The following is a 22,950-nucleotide window of genomic DNA, read 5'->3' on the forward strand; positions in this document are numbered from 1 at the left end:
TCACTAGATTAAGAAGAGAATCATACTATATGCATAACAGAAAAAAGTGTAGAACTGTAGCAATTCTATACGTATATAAAGCAAGGGGCTTGCTGACCCCTTTTACAATGCTCCTTGGTTTCCACAATTGATTAATACAACAATTACTTTTTCCTTCACTCAAGGTAAGCAAGCTGCACGTCAGCCACTCAAGCCTACACCCCAACCTTCCAAAGTTATTAGTCGATTGTGAATTTCCAACAGTTTAGATGGATTCCCTATCCCCACACCAATGGGATGACATTTTCAAAGTCCAAGACACTAGAGAATATTGTCGTGTTCCACCCTCCCCATTTCTTGCTCCAGCTGCTCTCACACTGTAAAACAAACACACACTAAAGAATATTTTCACTCAGATCATCATCATCTTCTTTCAGCTGTTCCCGTTAGGGGTCGCCACAGCAGATCACCTGTTTCCATTTCTTCCTGTCCTCTGCATCTTGCTCTGTCACACCAACCACCTGCATGTCCTCTCTCACCACATCCATAAACCTTATCTTAGGCCTTCCTCTTTTCCTGTTACCTGGTAGCTTCATCTTTAGCATCTTTTTCCCAATATACTCAGCATCCCTCCTCAGCACATGTCCAAACCAATGTAAACGTGCCTCTCTGGTTTTGTCTCCAAACCTTCCAACATGTGCTGACCCTCTAATATACTTATTCCTAATCCTGTCCACCCTTGTCACACCCAGTGCAAATCTTTAACATCTTTAATTCTGCCACATCCAGCTCAAACTCCTGCCTTTTTGTCAATGCCACTGTCTCCAACCCATATAACATAGCTGGTCTTCACTACCCTCTTGTAGACCTTCCCTTTCACTCTTACAGGTACTCGTCTGTCACAAATCACTCCTGACACTCTTCTCCACCCACTCAATCCTGCCTGTACTCTCTTCTTCACCTCTCTTCCACACTCACCGTTACTCTGAACTACTGACCCCAAGTATTTAACCTCATCCACCTTCGCCACCTCTACTCCTTGCATCCTCACCATTCCTCTATCCTCCCTCTCATTCACACACATATATTCTGTCTTAGTCCTGCTGACCTTCATTCCTCTTCTCTCTAGAGCATATCTCCATCTCTCCAGGGTCTCCTCCACCTGCTCCCTACTCTCACTACAGATCACAATGTCATCTGCAAACATCATAGTCCACGGGGACTCCTGTCTGATCTCGTCTGTCAACCTGTCCATCACCATTGCAAATAAGAAAGGGCTCAGAGCGGATTCTTGATGTAACCCCACCTCCACCTTAAACGCATCCGTCACTCCCACCGCAGATCTCACCGCTGTTACACTACCCTCATACATATCCTGCACCACTCTTACATACTTAATATTGTCACTCAGACGAAAAACCAAAAAGTATTCACTGAAGAACATAAATACCTCTCCTTCAGCAAGCCTATAATTTTATTACACAACCCCCCACACGCACACATGCGCATTACTTGCAGTAATCTATTTATGCAACAACCACACAAATGGAGTCTGACGTACTTATCAGAATATACCACACAATAGAAATTTCTACCAGAAACCAAAATCTGGTAGTAGATGGGAAGAAAAAAAAAATGCCATCATAAAAGGAAAAACGCCACAAAACTACAGCCTGTCAAAATTTACAGTAGGAAACTTAGTACCACACCACTACCCTTTAATTCTCAACTGAAAGAAACAGAGAAGCTGGACACCCAAAAAGCCAAGAACAATGCAACAGATAAATTTTTACTAAAACAAAAACACTTTGCTGATGCCATAAATATATTTTAAAAATATTATAGTAAGATAATAAGAAGTTATGTACTTACCATAACGTTCCATGTTAGTTGTCTTCTCTCGCCTTCTTTCTTGCTTGATGGGTTCGGAGCCGATCCTCGGCTCCGACTCGGCACTTGCTTTAGCTCGAGAACTCCTTTTACCAGCTCGAGGCAGCCCCATATCCCATGATGCAAGGCAGTAAGTACCCAGATCTCGTTTGTTGACAAAGGGCAATAACACCAAGCATAAAATACTTCCCAAAGGAAGAAGAAACTTACAGATGGAAAAAGGACCAGGTCTGAATGGTCTTTAGCATAATAGTTTCTTATACAAGGTCTGTCCAGGCCAGGGGAAGGAGGGAGGGTCAAGAAAGAAGGCGAGAAGACAACTAACATGGAACGTTATGGTAAGTACATAACTTCTTAATGTTAAGTTGTCAATCTCGCCTTCATTCTTGCTTGATGGGACCGCGTCCTAGCACCTCTATCCTGGGTGGCTCAATGGAACAAACTCTTGAGGACTGTAGAGCCAAAACTGGCTCTGTCCCTGGAGGCCAAGTCCAATTTGTAATGGGAAACAAAAGTGTGAGGAGTGGCCCAAGTGGCGCTGCACAAATAGTGTCCAAAGGCAGTCTAGCTTGAAAAGCTGTAGAAGTAGCTAAACTCCTAGTTGAATGTGCTTTAGGTTTTGAGCACAGCTGTTTTCCCCTGATCGTATAAATTTCAGTGATGACCGAAGAAAGCCATCTGGACAAAGTCACTTTAGAAACAGGAAGGCCTTTTTATTATCCGCATAGGAAACAAAAAGTTGATCAGATTTTCTAAATTTTTGTTCTGTCCAAATAATATCTAAGCTGACGGTGGACGTCAAGATAATGTAGCTTTTGTTCAGCTCTATCTGAATAGTTAGGAAAAATACAGGAGATCAATGGATTGATTCAGATTGTTTTTGAAGCGACCTTAGGTAAAAAGGATGGATTAGTTCTCAAAGATACTCTGTCTTTGTGAAAAATCAAAGAGGGGGGTCGAACCGAAAGAGCATGAAGTTCAGACACCCTCCTGGCAGATGTAATAGCCACTAGGAATAAAGTTTTCCAAGAAAGATATTTCAGGGAACAAGAAACAGCTGGCTCGAAGGGGAAGAATCAAGGATGTCGGCACTAAATTTAGATCCCACTGAGGAGGAGGATTCCTGATTGGAGGCTTTAGTAGGAAAATTCCTTTCAAGAAGGCCCTGCAGAGCCTATGGGACATAATATTATGATCTGCTATCCCGACATGAAAATTAGAAATAGCAGCCAACTGAACTCTGACTGTGGAAGAAGAGGAGCCTGCATGAAAAATCTCTGCTAAGAAGTCCAGAACTGCCTGAACAGGGGCAGTAAAAGGATCAATATTTTGGGCCTTAGCCCAATAAGAGAAACGTTCCATTTGCTTGTGTAAATCCTCCTGGTAGAGGATTTTAGTGAAGCTACTATGATATCTCTAACTGGGTTAGAGATCAAAGGAAGCCTGGCTAAGGAAGGAAGTGGAGCAACCATGCTGTGAGGTTGAGAGAAGGGATTGACCGGTGCAGCTGACCGGATTGGTGAATCAGTAGATCTGGCACTGGGTCCAGATGCCACGGCTGCACCAAAAGGTGATGATGGAGGAACGGGAACCAAACTTGTCGAGGCCAGTAAGGGGCAATGAGAATCAATTTGGCTCTCAAAACGGTAGCTTTCTGGATCACCTGAGGGATCAGAGGAAAAGGGGGGAAGGCATAAAGAAGTCCCTGGGGCCAATCCTGGGTCAGAGCGTCTCTGGGGGGATGGCCTGATAGAGGAAGAGGCTGAAGAAGTCTGGACATTTGCTGTTTTGGGGAGTAGCAAAAGATCGCAACATGGGCGACCCCATTCCAGAAAAATCTCTTCCGCTATGGATTGCTTGAGAGACCACTCGTGAGGCATGAGAATAGCTCTGCTCAATCTGTCCGCTATAATGTTGATTTTCCCAGGGATATGCGTTGCTACCAGAAACCGATGAGAGGAGATCGCCCATTGCCATAGTCTGAGCGCTTCTCGACACAAGGGGTAGGACTTGGTTCCGCCCTGTTTGTTGATATACCAAACTACAGACATGTTGTCTGTGTGGACTGCAATTGTCCCTACGGGAAGAAAGTCGTTGAGGGCTTGCAACGTTAAAAGCACTGCTCTCATCTCCAGGACATTTATGTGCAGATGGTACTCGAACGGTTGCCACGTCCCATGAACCATCCTGCCCTGATAATGAGCCCCCCACCCGATCAGGGAGGCATCCGTGGTGACAGTGGCTATCGGGGACGGAGGTACAAAGCATCTGCCTTGGTGAACCTGAGACGATGTGATCCACCAAGCAAGATGTTCTTTGCATGTTTGTGTCACCAGAATCTGGTGACGCATTGGGAGTTGCTGGTATGACCACTGTGTGAACAGCATCCACTGAAGGAGGCGCATGTAGAATCGAGCCAGGGAAGAAGAGTAATGGCCGCAGCCATGAGACCTAATACTTTTAGAACCATTCTGGCCTGTACTTTCTTGCTGGCCAGAATGATCCTGACATGAGTCTGAATGTCTGAAACTCTTTGTTCTGTAAGGGTAGCTGACATCCGAACAGTGTTTAAGTTTGCGCCTATGAAGGTAATAGACTGGCAGGGCGATAAGGATGACTTTTGAAGTTGACTGAGATGCCCAAATGAGAACAAAGGTCTATTGTGTAATCCCTGGCTTGTATAAGCTGATGCCTGGTGGTGGCTGACAGGAGCCAGTCGTCGAGATACGGAAACACCTGGAATCCTTGGCGTCTCAGGTGAGCCGTGACCACTGCCATGCATTTGGTGAACACTCTGGGGGCTGTAGTGAGACCAAAGGGCAGGGCTCTGAACTGGAAATGACTGGACCCCAGCCGAAAGCGGAGAAATCTCCTGGAGCGTCTGTGAATTTTGATGTGATAGTACGCATCCTGAAGATCTATTGAGCACATCCAGTTGTCCTTCTGTAAGAAGGGCAGAATTGACTGAAGTGTGACCATTCGGAATCTTGTCTTCCTGACAGACTTGTTGAGTCTGCTGAGATCCAATATTGGTCTCCAGTCTCCCGTCTTTTTGGGGACCAAAAAGAACCTTGAGTAGATTCCGGGCTCTGAATGGTCTATTGTAACTGGCTGAATGGCTCTTTTTTGCAGTAGTTTTGCGATTTCTAACTCTGCAATGTCCCTTAGACCGGTGGTACGTCTGGAAGGGAACTTGAGGGAAGGGACTTTCCTCGAAAGGAATTATGTAACCCTTGGATATGATCGACTGTACCCATCTGTCTTGAGTGAGGGAATGCCAGGCTTCTGGGTACAGTGATAATCTTCCCGACTGCCTCCAAGGAGGGACAGCCGGGCAACACCTCAGGGATGCTGAAAGGGCTTATCAGAGAGAGGCTCCCTGTTTCCCTGGTTTTGGACCCCTCTGCCTCTAGAGCGTCTGTTGTTGTTACCCCTCTGCCTCTAGGGGTAAACTGACCACGTGAATCCGGCGTGACTCCTTGGGATTTACGGAACCACATCTTACCACCCTTCTGTCCTTTGGGATAAGGCCTAGAAGGGGTGGAAAACGGACTCCAACAGCAGAAAGAGTCTTGCCGTCCTGCTCACACCTGGTCAAGGTCTCCTTCACCTGAGGGCCAAACAAAGCTGACCCATCAAAGGGAGAATTTGTGAAGGACGCCTTAAAGGGATCCGCAAAATCACATAGCCGCATCCAGGCTTGGCGTCTAAGAGCCACACCTGTGCCTGCGGCTCTACTGCTCCATCCGCAGCATAAGATATTAGCCGCATGGAGGAGTTAGCAATGGAATTGAGGGTTCCTAGCTGCGAAGCAATCTTTTCTTGAGCCCCTGCAGCTGTAGGATCCTGAACTACTTCTCCCAGCTCCTTCAGGATATCTCTGGAGTCTGGTGAAGTGACAAAGATAATTCAGCGACGCATAGCAAAGGTCGCTGAGGAAAACATCCGCTTGCCGTACCTATCCATGGTCCTAGTCTCCTTATTAGGAGGATGGATCGTCACAGAAGGATGAGCGAGTTCCTTTATAGTGGCCGCAGCCACCACCATGGCATCAGCGGGGACACCCTTGGTAAGGAATTGTTTGTCACTAGGGGCAGTGATAAATTTAGAAGGCCTCTTAGGGACTGGCTCTACAGAGTCAGGAGCTGTCCACGCCTTTCGTGCAATAACCTGCATAAGGGGGTCGAAAGGCGGAGACACCCAGGAGGTGGAGGGCCGAGATCCAAACGCCTCTAGGTATACTGACTCATCCTCAGAGGGATTGTTGGTGGGCCAGTTTCCCCTCTGTTTCAGAAGTTCTAGGATGTCTGAAAAGGAGACATCCTCAGAGGGGATCTAGGGGATCCCTCTGACTCATCAAAGTCAGTATCCGGCGTGACAGACTCGGGGGCGTCTACACGCTTGCTCTTACAAGTCCTCTTCCTAGGAGGATCTCCCGAAACATCAGGAGAATCCTCGGAAGAGGGGGAAATTCCCAATGGGGAAACCTGAGGCGGAGGATCTCTGGGTCCTGTAGCAAGAGAAGTGGCAGAGATGTCAACAGGTACAATAGAGGGAGGAGCTACGGGAAGAGACTGCTGACTGATACCAGTGGCCAGTACACTCTTCATCACCTCGAATGCTCCCCTCCCAGGCAGGTCCGAGAGAACCCGCTCCAAAGAGCTAGGATCTCCAGGGACCACCGAAAGGGAAGCATCCGAGGCAGATGTCGGAGCCGAGCTCACCAAGGCCGAGGCTCCAAGGGGAAGAGCGGGTTCGGACAAGGGTCCGATGCCACTCACCCCCTCGGAGGAGACCATGGAAGCCCGACCACGAATCCCTCTAAGGAAGAGGAGATAAGAGTAGAGGCTGAAGGAACAGAAGGGGGTATCCGTCCTCCAGCCGTAGCAGTAACTATGCCCGAAGACTCCAACTCCAAGCTCTGGGGTAGAGTTGAAGGAGGAACTGTAACGGGGTGTGGACCAACAGTCGTCTGCTGAGACGGACTGTGAAGCATTTGGGCCAGTACCTGTGACTTGAGCAATCTGCTGACCACTCTCTCTAGGTCATGGTCAGACAACCTGGATGACCTTGAAGATCGGCTCCGATGGCTCCGTTCCGACAGAAGAGGTGAAGCCGGAGCCGAAAGTATCGGCTCCAAGGAAGGAGACCTCGACCTCTTCCTGGAATGAGCCATCGGAGCCGACACTCACGGATCCTGTCGGAGCCGATTTCGGAGCCGACAGAACGCTCGATGTATCGGCTCCAGCCGGAGCCGATACAGCCACCAAAGTAACGGTGTCGGAGCCGATCGGAGCCGACACCGATGCCTGTGCCACATGGGTGTCGGAGCCGACATCGAAGTGGACAATACAGTTTCGGCACCGATGGCCATCGGTGCCGAAGGCTTAGTCAAGCCAGAATCGGCTCCAGCTGGAGCCGATCTCGACTCTGTACGAGTCGGAGCCGAGGCCGCAGGCTTAGAAACAGAAGCCTGGGCCTTGGAAACTCTTGCTGGTTTCGGTGGAGCCGACTTAGCCGGAGAGCCCTCCGGCTTAAGAAGGCCCCTAAGAACCAGTTTGTTATGTCTCTCCTGCAGGACTCTCTGGCTGAAGGAGTGACAAATAGCACAGGAGTCCTGCAGGTGAAGAGGGCCCAGACAATACAGGCAAGAAGTGTGACCGTCTGTCAGAGACATTTTCTGACAGCACGAGTCACACTTCTTAAAACCTGAAACCCTCTCCTTTGACATGGTGCCGACAAAAACACACACCAGTCAAATAAAATTAAATTACACAAAATACCAAAGGTATTCTATAAAAAACACCAACGCACACACCCTAACAGGGGGGGATGGGATAGGGATAACTAAGAACAAATTCAAAAGACAGGAAATTTCTGTCAGGAAGGGATAGAAATTAAATTTAAACTATAAAAAAATTAGTTTTTGACTAAAAGGGGCTTGAAAATCACAAAGTGAAACAACTTACCAGGAGCTGGTAAAAAGAAGACCTCCCAAGCGAAGCGGCAAACGAGATCTGGGTACTTACTGCCTTGCATCATGGGATATGGGGCTGCCTCGAGCTGGTAAAAGGAGTTCTCGAGCTAAAGCAAGTGCCGAGTCGGAGCCGAGGATCGGCTCCGAACCCATCAAGCAAGAATGAAGGCGAGATTGACAACTTAACATCATCACTTTTACATTTTGCTTACATCATTTTGTTTACATATTTCAAATTATTATGAATGCAGTGCATTATGAAAATAATAGGTTAACTAATGCTAGGTACCTTTTTCAGTCATAACCAGCTCATAAAGAATGGTTACCCAGTAACATACGAACCCAAACACTACAAAAGCACCCTATGAACAGTACAATTCTGTATGCACACAGAATACAGCAAAAACTTACAATCATGTACAAATTACACTGGTTTCTCACACGGTAAAACTGGAACAGTTGGTGGAGTTTAAAAAAAGTGTGACTTCAATTTAGGACAAAGCCGCTGCATCTTATGTTCCAAATGTCTAGCATACACACTGGTACAGCACCTTATTTTCACTCCCTCCCCCATCCAAAATATACAACTCCTTCTACTATCAACATACTACGTTTGCCCAACATTCCCCATAACAGTTTTGATAGGAGTCTTTCACCACTCTACTTGCTCTCAGCTAAGTCACTATCATTTACACCTTTGCAAATGCAACCACTATAAAAGGTAATACTGTACTTAAGCCTAAGCTCACATCAATTTTACAACACTGCTACAAATCGTTTGTTGCCAATGCTTCTCTCTAGGCACTTTTTACCATTCCATTAATACTATCTACTACATTTGATCCAAGTTCAAGAATAACTCCAGAGCACAGGTACAGATAACCAAGTCAGGGGAGAGGGTATGAAAAGACTACTGAACATCTATCCTATCACTTAGGGATGGTATTGAGGGGAGGGGGTGGCTCACTCCCACACTACTGACATTGTGGCGTTTTGGGATGAGGAGATAATGGAGAACGTTGGACCATACCATTGCTTTTGCATATTTTTCAGAACGTTATGGCAGTTGCACAACACCTACGAGCTGCTACATATAAGTTCTTCTTTCGGCTTTTCCTGGTTAGGGGTCGCCACAGCGGAACTTGTCTGCTAATGATTGGCAGTAGATTTTTACGGTGCCAGCTCTAAATTTTTTTAAATCTATTACTTCACAATCACATAAAAAGATTAACAGAACAACAGGTTAAGCATCAACACATCTTTTCTCAACAAGCAGTATGAAACTCTTAACTAACTAATCTTCATTTTACAAGGAAAAGAGCAAAACATAAAGAAGTAAAATCAGGGTCATTTAAGAGAAACGCACCAAACGGTCAGGTTTCTCAGTAATAACAGCTCATAGGTTCATACTAGGCTATCTGCCCTAGGGCATTTATAAGCCTAGCCAGAATGTGTTTGGCTTTCGCCACCCATTTTAAATTTATTTTGCTATGCCCTTTTTCGAGGTTAGTATACTGTGCCTCTGTCTAACAGTGACACAGAAGTGATATCCGGGGTAAACCTACGATCTCCCATCCACTCATCAAGATTCCTCTTGAAGAGAGGAAATGAGGGACTCTGCCTAACCTGGACTGGGATTTTATTCCAGAGTGAAGGGAGCCTCTGGGTTATGAATCTGTCCCTCCAGCATGTCCTATTTATTTCAGTGCTGAGGTTCAAGTCTTTCGAGCGTAGCTCGATGGGATTTGGATTTTCTGAGGTGCAGCATGTCCATTAATTCCGGGTTGGACATGGCTTTATACGTCAGGCACAGATCGCCTCTGAACAGGCGGTATGCCACTGAGTAGAGCTGGAGTTTCTTTAACCGGGCAGCATATGGCATCTGTTTGAGCCCTTAGATCCTCTTGGTGAGGTACTTTTGGGGTCTTTCCAGTTGCTGCAGGTGTCTGGTAAGGTACATCCCAAAAGGGGCATTGTACTCAATTATGGGCCTGATGAGGGATGAGTAAAGAAGCACGATGACGTCCCCTGATCTAAATGTGAATCCCTTCACGATTAGGTGGGCTATATAAAATGTTTTTCTAACCACTTCGGCCACGTGGTTGTCAAATGAGAGATTGCTATCAACTTGGGTCCCCAGGTCCCCAATTACTTCTTCTGTACTTAATGGATTACCACCTATGTGGTAATTTGTGGGCACTTTGTTTTTGCCAAAGGGGATGACTATACACTTTTTGGCATTTAGCTTGAGGTCATGGCTCTGGCACCAGTTGTCTGTTTCTATGAGGCCCTTTTAGAGGATGCTTGTGTCGGCTGGTGAGTCGATTATGGCGCCCAGTTTGCATTCATCTGCGAACTTGGTCAGCCACAGTCCTTCCGTGTTGGCCTGTACCTCCGAGAAATATATACCGAACAAGAGAGGTCCCAGGACTGAGCCTTGTGGGACACCACTTGTAACTAGTTTGGAGTCTGACATGGCTCCAGCAATTCTAACCATGTGGGTTCTGTCCTTGAGCCAATTTGCAATCCATCTAGTGACATAGGGGTTTATATTTAAGCTGGTGAGCTTATCTATAATGCCCGAGTGGGGTATTGTATCGAAGGCTTTTGCGAGGTCCAAGTAGGCTGTGTGGACCACCTTCCCCTCATCAATGGCCTTGGTGACCGTTTCAAAGAAATCAACCAGGTTTAAGAGTCAGGATCTGCCCTTAAAGCCGAACTGGGTAGGATCCAGTGTTTGTAGGTCCATGATGAACCTTTCCATAGCTTTGCAGACCAAGCTAGTCAGGCTTATGGGGTGATAAGTTTCCAGGATCCGTTGAGGCACCACCTTTATGGAGAGGGACCACTGTTGCTGTACGCCACTCTTTGGGCACATATCCTGTAGTAAGGCTGAGATTGAACAGTAGTTTTATGTTTGGGTTTAGCTCTTCTTGGAGTTCATGTAGGACGCAGCCCGGGACACCGTCTGGTCCCACTGATGCTGTGTTTTTTGCTTTGGAGAGGGCGGCTCTTACCTGAGCATCTGAGATGTCAGGGGCAGCACTCTGCTGGGATAGATATTTGCCCTTTGGTGGGAGGGGAAGAAGTTCGCTGAACCTGTCAGCTAGGATGTTGGCAATGTCTGTGGGTTCGGTGTATTTTTTGTCATTTTGGACTAATTCTGAGCATATCTGGGAATTACCACCCAGGTTCCTAACATAACTAAAGAAAGCCTTGTGATTATCCTTAGTGTCCTGTGCAATTTTTCTCTCGAAGCTGGCCTTAGACAATTTTATGTGTGCCCGTAGTTTTTTGCTAATATTGATCAGTGATGCCTTCCCTTTTGGGATTTTTCTCTATCATTTAGTAGCTTCCTCCTTCTATTGTACAGTTTGTTTATGGCTGGGGTCCACCAGACAGGACGTCTGCCTTTGGAGGATTGGGTCTTGGTTTTATTTGGGATCGCATGATCTATGCATTCCTGAAGGTGTTCATAGAATGCGTTTATAAAGGATTCTGCGGTCTGGGCCGTATTTTCCACAGGCCCGGGGGCTTTGAAGGATTCCACCTCAGTTTTGAGGTGTGTGAAATTTGCTATAGAGAAGTTTTTCACTGTGGTTTTCTGGGCAGGGGGCGGGGTCGGGATCGGGATGTGAATATCCAGTGAGACTAGTTTATGATCTGATCTTACCAGTGAGGGATACACTTCTGGTCTGGAGCATAGAGTCTCCATGTTGGTGATGATCAGATCTAGTATGTTTTCCCTCTTGTGGGAGTGGTAACAAGTTGTTCCATAGCATTTGAGTTTATAAATTCAAAGAACCTTTGGGCTAGGGTGTTGGAGCTAGAGTAATGCTCCCAGTCTATGTTTGGGTAGTTGAAGTCGCCCAATATAATGGTGTTTGGAGAGACCTTCATATTTTCCAGTGTTCTCAGGAAGGCCGAGTGGGGTTCCTGGGTTTGGGAGGGTGGTCTGTAGCAGGCTATAAACTGGAAGGCAGTTTTACCCACTGTTAGTTGCACATGGATAGTCTCTGATGCTTCGTGCTTTGCCACCAACCTGGAGATGTGGGTATCTTTGATGAATATCAATACTCCCCCTCCTTTTGTGGTTCGGGCCAAGTTTTGCGGCCGAAAAGCATGGTATGAGGTATAACCTGGTAGTGCTGGGGTGCTCTTGGGAGCCCTGAACCAGGTTTCTGTTACTGCACAGATATCGATGTTCTCCATGCGAAGGAGAGTTTTGAGTGTGTGCATCTTGAGGTTTAGACTTCTGGCGTCGAGTAGCATTACTCTTAGTTTCTTATCCCTTGTGATACCTATGGAGGTGGGTTTGTCTTTTGAGCCTTGCCTAAAAAAGGCACTATGGGGGTAGCAAGAGCCTTTGCCAATATCCGAAAGCCCAGGGGTGACAGGTGCAAGCCGTCCCTAGCGAAGCATCGTGGCTCGTCGAGCATATCATCCCAAGCTGACAGGCATTGGATCCCCTTTGAATGACACCAGTACTTAAGCCAATTGTTGAAATTGATCATCTTGTCTTCATATTGCTTACCACCAGAATCAGGAACATGCCCAGAATTAATCAAGGGCATTTTTTAAATGCTGTGAAACCCATCTCATTTTCTCTCTAAAATCACCAGTTTTAGAATATATTACTACAACTTACAGATAAAATTTTTGAGTCAAAAATCATGGCAGACGGAAGATATGCTCAGCAATAATAGAAAGTTTTTAACTTTTATCATACTTAGTGGCAGTAACAGCTTCTGATAACGGGTAACACTGGACTTCGCATAACCATGTTACTTGGTATTTTGGATTTGTACTTACGCATGGTCCACTGTTCACCATTATTGTCTACTGCTGTCCATGACACAGGACCCCTTGAATGCATGCTATTACTAATTAAGATGTGTTGGGTGTGTGCTAGTGCAAAGATGTGCAAACTCCACTGCAGAGCCATTACATCCAAGAATGCAAGGACCTTGCCATAAGCAGGGATGGCATGCACAGGTTATGTTAGGATGCCAAAATAAACCCTAAATGTGCACCAATGGCTGCCAAAGCCAGAAAAATAAAATATAGAAGTACTGAAGACTAATTCTTCTCCCCAAAAATAATTTAAAATGCATTTATTCTGATTTCCAAGGCAATATTGTAAGGGTCTTACAAAATACTGAATTTGTAATAGCATCTGATGCATAATGTTTTCATCGGCAGAAACTACATTTCAGCTACATAAAAAAAAAAATCAAGACTAGTTGGACAAGTCACCTACCAAACAGGTAGCAAAATTTACCTTATTTGTGAATAAAACCGTTCTGCTGATAACAGTTCAAGAATATTATACACCATAACCTCACAGCTGTCACATTTGTTTTTGCAATCATCTTCCTAAATGTCAGGAATAATACTGTTGTTACTTAGCAACGCGATTTTCTGCGCTATCCATTCTCTACAGCACAATTTCATCTCACTCACACACACTCTGATTATACTGCCAAGTAAACCCAGGCAACAAAGCACCTTCGGTTCATGTTTTATTTGTTAGGAGAAGCAAATACACAAACCGAAAATAATACAACCCGGTCTTCTGGGTTTATAATTTTTTTCTAAAATCGTGCATAAACCAAGTAAATCCAAGCAACATGTCACTGTGCACAAACACCCTACAATAAGACAAAAATCGCAATATAGTAATACCCCTGCAGCACTTAAACCACTGTTGACAACAGAAACAAAGCCACCTCCTCCTCCAAGAGGTGGCCATTTTAATCTGCGGCCCAAGACACGCCAATCACCCTCCTGCACAGACTGTCTTATCACGCTGTCAACAGCGCAAAACGGACTACTGCCATTAAACAACAAGGCACACAAAACAAAACAGTAAATGCTTACCTATATGGCGCGGCACTACCATGGGTAAAACCAAAGTAGTTGCCGGTAGCCATTTTAGCATCTTCACCTAGCCGGCTGGGCACTGCAGATGCGAGATGTTGCCATGTTAGAGTGGGAGAGAAAAAGAAAAGGAGAAACACGTTCAGATCAAATACATTAAGTAAATAAACTGCAACTACATACACAATGACAACAGCAGTTACTTATAAACTGCAAATGTTGACTATAAAACATTAATATTTACTTACCATAGGTGAAGGAAACTACTGGGCATATAGGAATCATTGGTTCCTGCTTTCGTTGAACTGTACACTTTGACCCCAACTAAACCCTGTAATGTTTGTAAGTAGTTTTCGTCACCAAGATGGGGGACCTGCAAAGCACGATGGGGAATGTAGTTTATTAAACAGAACTACACATTTTTAAACTTGTACGTTTTATTAGTAGTAATAATAGTTGTCAAATGTCTTATTACATTTTTCATTTAAACGTGAAAGCATACAATTAAGCTTGTAAATGTTGGCAATCATCGCAGATGATATAAAGACAAACTTTCTCACTTTACTCAACAGTATTTAAACAATGTGGATGCCTATTTAAGTGCTACAGGATACACGGTTAGTGATAAGGAATTAAAGTAAAGATACGAATCACCATTTTAAAAACGTGTATCCATAACTTGTTTTACAATGACACACCTCTTAACTGTCCAGATTTCGCCTCATATTTTCAGTGTGCTCCTCGCAAAATTTGTGGTTTATAAGAGGGATATTTACAATCTATCTTCCTATTTTACACATTTGCCCCGCCCCCCATTATTTTAGGCTTTGTCCAGCTTACTTAAGCTAAGAAGTTGATAAGTATGATTAAAGACACGCAAACCTAGGCACAGCATCTGTGCATTTTGCCAAAACCGGAGTATTCTGCCTAAAACACAGCAGATGGTGAGAGTTGTACCAGTAAACAATCCTTATTTCACCAGACTGAAAAATACAGTAGGGTATATGTTGCATTACTTATAAATCAGGCAAATATATATTGCAACAGTTATTAAACCATTTTTTTACAATAACTGTTCAGTTTCAGGTATAGCAAGGAAAAAAAAAAGTACAGCACAAGAGCTATGGCTAATAAACTAAAGCATTGTATTCTCAATTCCTGTTTGTGGTATGCGATCTACAGCTGCTAGTGTTGATTATTTGTAACAATCAAGCATAATTAATTTGCATACCTTCCCATTTGTGAATGGCTCACTACTTCCCAAAGGATCTTTTTAAATCTGTCCTGGGTACTTTTTTTTGGGGGGGGGTGGGGGCTGGGGGCTGGCTCCCTAGCAAATATACACTATTTGTGGGGAAAGGGAGCCCACTTAGGTGGGTCCTAATTCTGGCACTTCAAACAATATAACTAGCAGCTATTCTGCTTGCACTGAGAGTCCCTTTGATCTCCACAATTAACCACTGCCTATGACCCATAGCAAGTCAAATGTTTTAGAAATTAAGGACGTCATCATGATATGCCATATCAGGGGTGTGGCTAACTCATACTTTACCACATTTGTTAGGCCCCAAAGATGCAGTATGACAGATAAAGCCAGAATCCCATGAGTAAAGTATAACTTAATCCTCTTCCTCATTACAGTATTTTAGTTACAGCTTATGCACAATTTAACAATAACTTTCTTTCCTTTTTCATAATATTGACATTCACTGCTCTGAGGCACTCTTTCTTGTTACCATGACACAGTTTCATAGTTTAGTACTAGGCTATCTGCCCTGGGGCATTTGTAAACCTAGCCATAGTGATGTGGCTTTCGCCACCCCATAAAATGGTACAAAAAGCACAGAATAGATTTAGAATACTGTGCCTCTGTCTAGTAGTGACACAGTGAAGGTCCCCTTATATAATAGAATTAGTTTACTGTGCCCCTGTCTAGTAGTGACACAGATGTGACCTCTGGGGTAAACTTACGATCTCCCATTCACTCATCAAGATTTCTCTTGAAGAGAGTCAGTGAGGAGCTCTGCCTAACATGAACTGGGATCTTGTTCCAGAGCATGGGAAGCCTCTGGGTTATGAATCTATCCCTCCAGCATGTCCTATTCATACTTGTGCCAAGGTTTAAGTCTTTAGCTCTCATGGTTCTGATAGATTTGGATTTTTTGAGGTGGAGCATGTCCATCAGTTCCTGATTGGACATGGCCTTGTACATCAGGCAGAGATCACCTCTGAGCAGGCGGTATGCTACTGAATAGAGCTGGAGTTTCTTTAGTCTGGCAGAATAAGACATATGTTGGAGACCCTTGATCCTCTTGGTGAGGTACTTTTGTGGTCTCTCCAGCTGTTGCAAATGCCGGGTGAGGTACATACCAAATGGGGCATTGTACTCAAGCATGGGTCTGATGAGGGAGGAGTATAGGGGTACAATGACATCCTTGGATCTGGATGTGAATCCCTTCATGATAAGGTGTGCAAGGTAGAATGTTTTTCTAACCACTTTGGCAACGTGGGTGTCAAATGAGAGGTCGCTGTCGACTTGGGTCCCTAGGTCTCTGATTACTTTTTCCATACTCAGTGGGTTGCTGTCTATGTGATAATTTGTGGGTACTTTGTTTTTCCCAAAGGGGATGACTATACATTTTTTGGCATTTAGTTTAAGGCCATGACTCCGGCACCAGTTGTCCGTTTGTGTGAGGCCTTTTTGTACGATGTATGTGTCTGCTGGTGTATCGACTATGGCGCCTAGTTTGCAGTCATCTGCAAACTTTGTCAGCCACAACCCTCCCATGTTTGCTTTAACATCTGAGAAATAAATGCCGAACAAGAGGGGTCCCAGGACAGATCCCTGTGGGACACCACTTGTGACTGGCTTTGAGTCTGACATTGCTCCAGTGATTTTAACTTTATGGATTCTGTCCTTTAGCCAGTTTGCAACCCATCTAGTGACATAAGGGTTTACATTTAAGCTGTTGAGCTTATCTATTATGCCAGAGTGGGGTATTGTGTCGAAGGCCTTAGCCAAGTCCAGGTAGGCTGTATGGACTGCTTTGCCCTCATCAATGGCTCTAGTGACTGTTTCGAAAAAGTCAACCAGGTTCAGAAGGCAGGATCTGCCCTTTAGAAAGTCGAACTGGGTGGGGTCAAGTGTCTGCAGGTCCCCAATGTCTCTGTTTATGAGTTCCATAATGATTCTTTCCATAGCTTTGCAGACCAGGCTGGTTAAGCTTATGGGGCGGTAGTTCCCAGGGTCTGTAGAGGTACCCCCTTTGTGGAGTGGGACCACTGTTGCTGTACACCAGTGTTCAGGTACATATCCTGTAGTAAGACTAAGGTTAAATAGCATTTTTATGTGTGGGTTTAGTTCCTCTTGGAGTTCACGTAGCACGCAACCCGGGATACCGTCAGGTCCCATTGATGCTGTGTTTTAGCTTTGCTGAGGGCGGCTCTCACCTGGACATCTGAGATGACAGGGAGATTACATTCAGCTGGGATAAGTATTTCTTCTTTTGGGGGTGAGGGAGGGGAGAAATTTGCACTGAACCTGTCAGCCAGAATGTTGGCAATATCTGTGGGTTCAGTGTATTTTTTGTTGTTGTGAACTAACTCTGAGCATATCTGAGGGTTTCCGCCCAGGTTTCTAACGTAGCTGAAAAAGGCTTTGTGGTTATCTTTAGTGTCCGTAGCGATTTTTCTCTCAAAGTTGGCCTTGGATGTTTTTATGAGAGAACGTAGTTTTCTGCTAGTGTTGATCAGAGATGTCTTCCCTTTATGGGATTTTGCTCTGTCGTGCAGTAGCTTCCTTCTTTTGTTATACAATTTGTTAATGGCTGAGGTCCACCAGACAGGACGCTTGCCTTTGGTGGAGAGGGACTTGGATTTATTTGGGATTGCATGATCCATGCATTCTTGGAGATGTCCATAGAAAGCATTTGTGAAGGATTCAGCATTGTGGGATGTGGTATCCACTGGCCCAGTGGGCTTAAAGGATACCATCTCAGTCTTAAGAAGAGTGAAGTCTGCTTTTGAGAAGTTTTTCACTGTGGTCTTTTGTGCTGGGGGTGGAGGTGGGATATGTATATCCCGGGTGATTAGTTTGTGGTCAGATCTCACTAGTGAGGGGTATACCTCTGGTGTAGAGCATTTTGTCCCCATGTTTGTGATGATTAGGTCTAGTATATTATCTCCCCTAGTGGGAGAGGTGACTAGTTGTTCCAGTGCATTTGAATTTATGAATTCCAGGAACCTTTGGGTTAGGGTGTTAGGGCTAGAATAATGTACCCAATCTATGTTAGGGTGGTTGAAGTCTCCCAGTATGATGGTATTTTGTGATACATTCATATCCTCCAATATCTTCAGGAAGGCTGAGTGGGTTTCCTGAGATTGGGGGGGGGGGGGTCTGTAACATGCTACCAGTTGTATAGCAGTTTTGCCTATGGTTAGTTGCACCTGTATGGTCTCCGATGCTTCATGTGTTGCTACTAACCTGGAGGTGTGGGTGTCCTTGATGAATATGGACACTCCCCCTCCCTTTGTGGTTCGGCCTGGGTTTTGGGGCCGAAAAGCATGATACGAGGTGTAGCCTGGTAGCACTGGGGTGCTCTCAGGAGCCTTGAACCAGGTTTCAGTTACTGCACAGACGTCAATGTTCTCCATACTGAGGAGCGCATTGAGTGCCTGCATCTTGAGATTTAGACTTCTGGCGTTGAGCAGCATTACCCTTAGTTTTTTTCCATTTTTGTTATCTAAGGAGGTGGGTTTGTCTTTTGAGCCTTGCCTAAAAAAGGCACTATGGGGGTGGCAAGAGCCTTTGCCAATATCCGGAAGCCCAGTGGTGACAGGTGCAAGCCGTCCCTTGCGAAGCAGCGTGGCTTGTCCAACATGTCATCCCAGGCAGACAGACATTGGAGCCCCTTAGAATGACACCAGTACTTGAGCCAATTGTTAAAGCTGATCATCTTGTCTTTGTATTGTGGCATCATTCTTGGTGAGGGCAAGATGCTGCTCGGGGTCAGGGTCATACCAGCCTGGGCTACATAATCAGAGAGCTCCTCTATGTCTCTTTTCATGTAGTCCAGGGAGGTACGTCTCAGGTCATTCACGCCAGCATGGACAATGACGGAGTCATATTTGTACTTGCTTTGGAGTGACCTGAGTGCGTGTGTTATGTGGCGGATCCTAGCTCCTGATAGACAGCTCACAGTCACCCTCTCCTTGTTCAGCCTGGTAAGCGGGACATCAGTGTGTCTGACTATAGTGTCACCTATTACTAGTGTATCAGGCATGGTGTTTGGCCTTAAGGGCTGTGATTGATTGACACACTGATTTACTGAAGTATGTGTTGCATGTGTCTTGTTTTGAGGTGGTGGATCTTTGGATATCTGCTTTGGGAGCCTCTGTTGTTTTGGTAAGTTTTTTATTAGAGCCTCCGAGTATGTCTTTGTGTTTTTATGTGTTTGGTTTGCAGTTGTGGTAGGTCTATGTGGGACTGTGTTTGCTGTGTGTGTGGTTACTATCTCCTCCTGTCTGGTCATGCCAGCCCTGAGTTGAGAGAGTTCAGCCTCCAGTTTGGCTATATAGTTGCATCTCTCACATGTATTTGTGTTTGTTGGGAGGAGGAGAGGGTTGTCTGTGTACATGAGACAATTGTAGCATTGTCTCAAGATACCCAGATTAACCAGCTGAACTGGAGAGGACGCCAGTACTTTACCACTCGACATGCTAGAACAGTATAAAGGAGTGCTGTGCCTTTAAGGGAAGTGGATATTCACAGGGGTGGTAGGTGGATGTAGTGCTTACTTAGTATGAGAGTGCTAACTTAGTAGAGAAGTTTTAAGAACAAGTGCTGGGCTTATAATACAGAGAGTAGTCTGATTATACTAAGAGTAGAGCTTCCTTAAGGGAAAATTTGAAGAGCAGACTTGGCGGAGCCAGAAGAAGTTTAACCTTGTTTAACCGGCACTGCGCTATGCGCACAACCGCGCAAAGCCGTGCAAACATGAATTTTAAACAGGGAACTTCAAAACAGCTAGAAATGGTCCAAAACAACCAATTACTACAGCTCTTGTGCTGAGGTCACTTCCTACAGGGACAGGTAGGCTGCTCAAGGCTCCCCACTCCCACTAGTGAGCAAAGAAACTTCCTTCTATCCAAGTAAGGTAATGGACAACACAGGAACTACACCACAGCCCAGAATACAGCAAAGCCTGTAAACTGGTCTAAACTAGTCGAGGAGAGGCGGGAAAACAAGGATTATTTTTTTGTTTTTTTTTTGTTTTTAGATAGAAACACACAGAAAATGCAGAAACACACACAATGAAATAATTGCTCATAGTCCAAAACATATACTGTACTGCTCATGCATATGTTGTAGTATATGGTGACATAGTGACAATAGATTACTATACTGCACTTTGACCAATAAATAAACACATACCTCTCAACTGTCCCTGTTTTGCCTCATATTTCTGCCTTATCCCTCATAAAATGTTTGATTTTCTGGTAAATCACTGAGGATTATAGGTTCATAGGTAGGTACTAGGTTATCTGACCGAGGGCATTTATAAGCCTAGCCAGAGTGTGTCGGCTTTCGCCTCCCCATTGATTAATTAACTGATCCTCTGTCAAGCAGAGCCAATGAAGTGATCCCAGGGGTGTATTTTCTGTTACCCATCCACTTGTCAAGATTTCTCTTGAAGAGTGTTAGTGAGGGGCTCTGCCTGATGTAATTTGGAATTTTGTTCCAAAGCATGGGGAGCCTCTGTGACAGGAATCTATCCCTCCAGCATGTTCTATTTATTGTTGTGGCGAGGTTTAGCTCACTAGAGCGCGTGGCTCGCAGTGACTTGGATTTCTTTAGGTGGAGCATGTCCATCAATTCTGAGTTGGACATGGCTTTGTATGTCAGGCAGAGATCACCTCTGAGTAAGCGATATGCCACTGAGTACAGCTGGAGTTTTTCAGTCGGGCTGCATAGGACATATGTTTGAGACCAGTAATCCTTTTGGTGAGGTACTTTTGTGGTCTTTCCAGCTGTTGGAAGTGTCTTGTGAGGTACATCCCAAATGGGGCATTGTACTCTATGATGGGTCTAATGAGTGACGAGTAGAGGGGCACTATAACCTCTTTATTTTTAGATGCAAACCCTTTAGTAATTAGATGGGCCACATAGAAGGATTTCCTAACTACTTTGGCAATATGATTGTCAAAGGAGAGATTACTATCTACCTGGGTCCCCAGATCTCTTATTACCGCTTCTGTATTAAGTGGGCTGCCACCTATTTGGTAATCCATGGGTGTTTTGTTTTTCCCAAATGGGATGACTATGCATTTTTTGGCATTTAGCTTGAGGCCATGACTTTGACATCAGATGTCCGTCTCAGTAAGGCCCTCTTGGAGGATGTCCGTGTCAGCCGGAGAGTCAATTATGGCTCCCAGTTTGCAGTCATCGGCGAACTTGGTTAGCCATAGTCCTCCTGTGTTTGCCTGTACTTCTGGGAAGTATATGCCAAACAGTAGGGGTCCTAGGACCGAGCCTTGCAGGACACCACTTGTGACTGGTTTAAAGTCAGACCTGGAGCCCACTATTCTTACCGTGTGAGTTCTGTCTGTAAGCCAGTTGGCAACCTATCTTGTGACGTAGGGGTTTATGTTCAGGCTGGTGAGTTTTTCCTGTAATACCCGAGTGGGGAATGGTGTCGAAAGCCTTGGTGAGGTCAAGGTAGGCTGTGTGAACCACCTTTCCCTCGTCTATGGCCTTGGTGACTGTCTCAAAGAAGTCAACCAGGTTTAGTCGGCATGATCTGCTCTTAACAAAGCCAAAATGGGTCGGGTCATAGGTAGGTACTTGGTTATCTGACCGAGGGCATTTATAAGCCTAGCCAGAGTGTGTCGGCTTTCACCTCCCCATTGATTAATTAACTGATCCTCTGTCAAGCAGAGCCAATGAAGTGATCCCAGGGGTGTATTTTCTGTTACCCATCCACTTATCAAGATTTCTCTTGAAGAGTGTTAGTGAGGGGCTCTACCTGATGTAATTTGGAATTTTGTTCCAAAGCATGGGGAGTCTCTGTGACAGGAATCTATCCCTCCAGCATGTTCTATTTATTGTTGTGGTGAGGTTTAGCTCACTAGAGCACGTGGCTCGCAGTGACTTGGATTTCTTTAGGTGGAGCATGTCCATCAATTCTGAGTTGGACATGGCTTTGTAAGTCAGGCAGAGATCACCTCTGAGTAAGTGATATGCCACTGAGTACAGCTGGAGTTTGTTCAGTCGGGCTGCATAGGACATATGTTTGAGACCAGTAATCCTTTTGGTGAGGTACTTTTGTGGTCTTTCCAGCTGTTGGAAGTGTCTTGTGAGGTACATCCCAAATGGGGCATTGTACTCTATGATGGGTCTAATGAGTGACGAGTAGAGGGGCACTATAACCTCTTTATTTTTAGATGCAAACCCTTTAGTAATTAGATGGGACACATAGAAGGATTTCCTAACTACTTTGGCAATATGATTGTCAAAGGAGAGATTACTATCTACCTGGGTCCCCAGATCTCTTATTACCTCTTCTGTATTAAGTGGGCTGCCACCTATTTGGTAATTCATGGGTGTTTTGTTTTTCCCAAATGGGATGACTATGCATTTTTTGGCATTTAGCTTGAGGCCATGACTTTGACACCAGATGTCCGTCTCAGTAAGGCCCTCATGGAGGATGTCCGTGTCAGCCGGAGAGTCAATTATGGCTCCCAGTTTGCAGTCATCGGCGAACTTGGTTAGCCATAGTCCTCCTGTGTTTGCCTGTACGTCTGGGAAGTATATGCCAAACAGTAGGGGTCCTAGGACCAAGCCTTGCAGGACACCACTTGTGACTGGTTTAGAGTCGGACCTGGAGCCCACTATTCTTACCCTGTGAGTTCTGTCTGTAAGCCAGTTGGCAACCCATCTCGTGACGTAGGGGTTTATGTTCAGGCTGGTGAGTTTTTCCTGTAATACCCGAGTGGGGAATGGTGTCAAAAGCCTTGGTGAGGTCAAGGTAGGCTGTGTGAACCACCTTTCCCTCGTCTATGGCCTTGGTGACTGTCTCAAAGAAGTCAACCAGGTTTAGTAGGCATGATCTGCTCTTAACAAAGCTAAAATGGGTCGGGTCAAGTGTTTGGAGGTTCCCAATGTCTTTGTTAATGAATTCCATGATGATGCGCTCCATAGCCTTGCAGACCAGGCTAGTCAGGCT

General features: G+C 45.1%; 1 protein-coding gene across 1 annotated transcript in view; it reads right to left on the minus strand.

Moving 5' to 3' along the window:
- Positions 1 to 14,096, minus strand: part of ZFR (zinc finger RNA binding protein) — a 1,793,456-nt gene extending 1,779,360 nt beyond the window's left edge. The window contains exons 1-2 of the mRNA XM_044085369.1: positions 13,975 to 14,096; positions 13,727 to 13,808 (exon numbers count right to left, since the gene is read on the minus strand). Of these exons, the coding sequence (XP_043941304.1) occupies positions 13,727 to 13,808; positions 13,975 to 14,011 (119 nt within the window). The 5' untranslated portion in view covers positions 14,012 to 14,096. The remainder of the gene's footprint in view (positions 1 to 13,726; positions 13,809 to 13,974) is intronic.
- Positions 14,097 to 22,950: the final 8,854 nt, after the last annotated feature.

Source organism: Protopterus annectens, chromosome 1.part1, assembly GCF_019279795.1.
Source record: "Protopterus annectens isolate FY-2018-M chromosome 1.part1, PAN1.0, whole genome shotgun sequence".
NCBI classification, from domain to species: Eukaryota; Metazoa; Chordata; order Ceratodontiformes; family Protopteridae; genus Protopterus; species Protopterus annectens.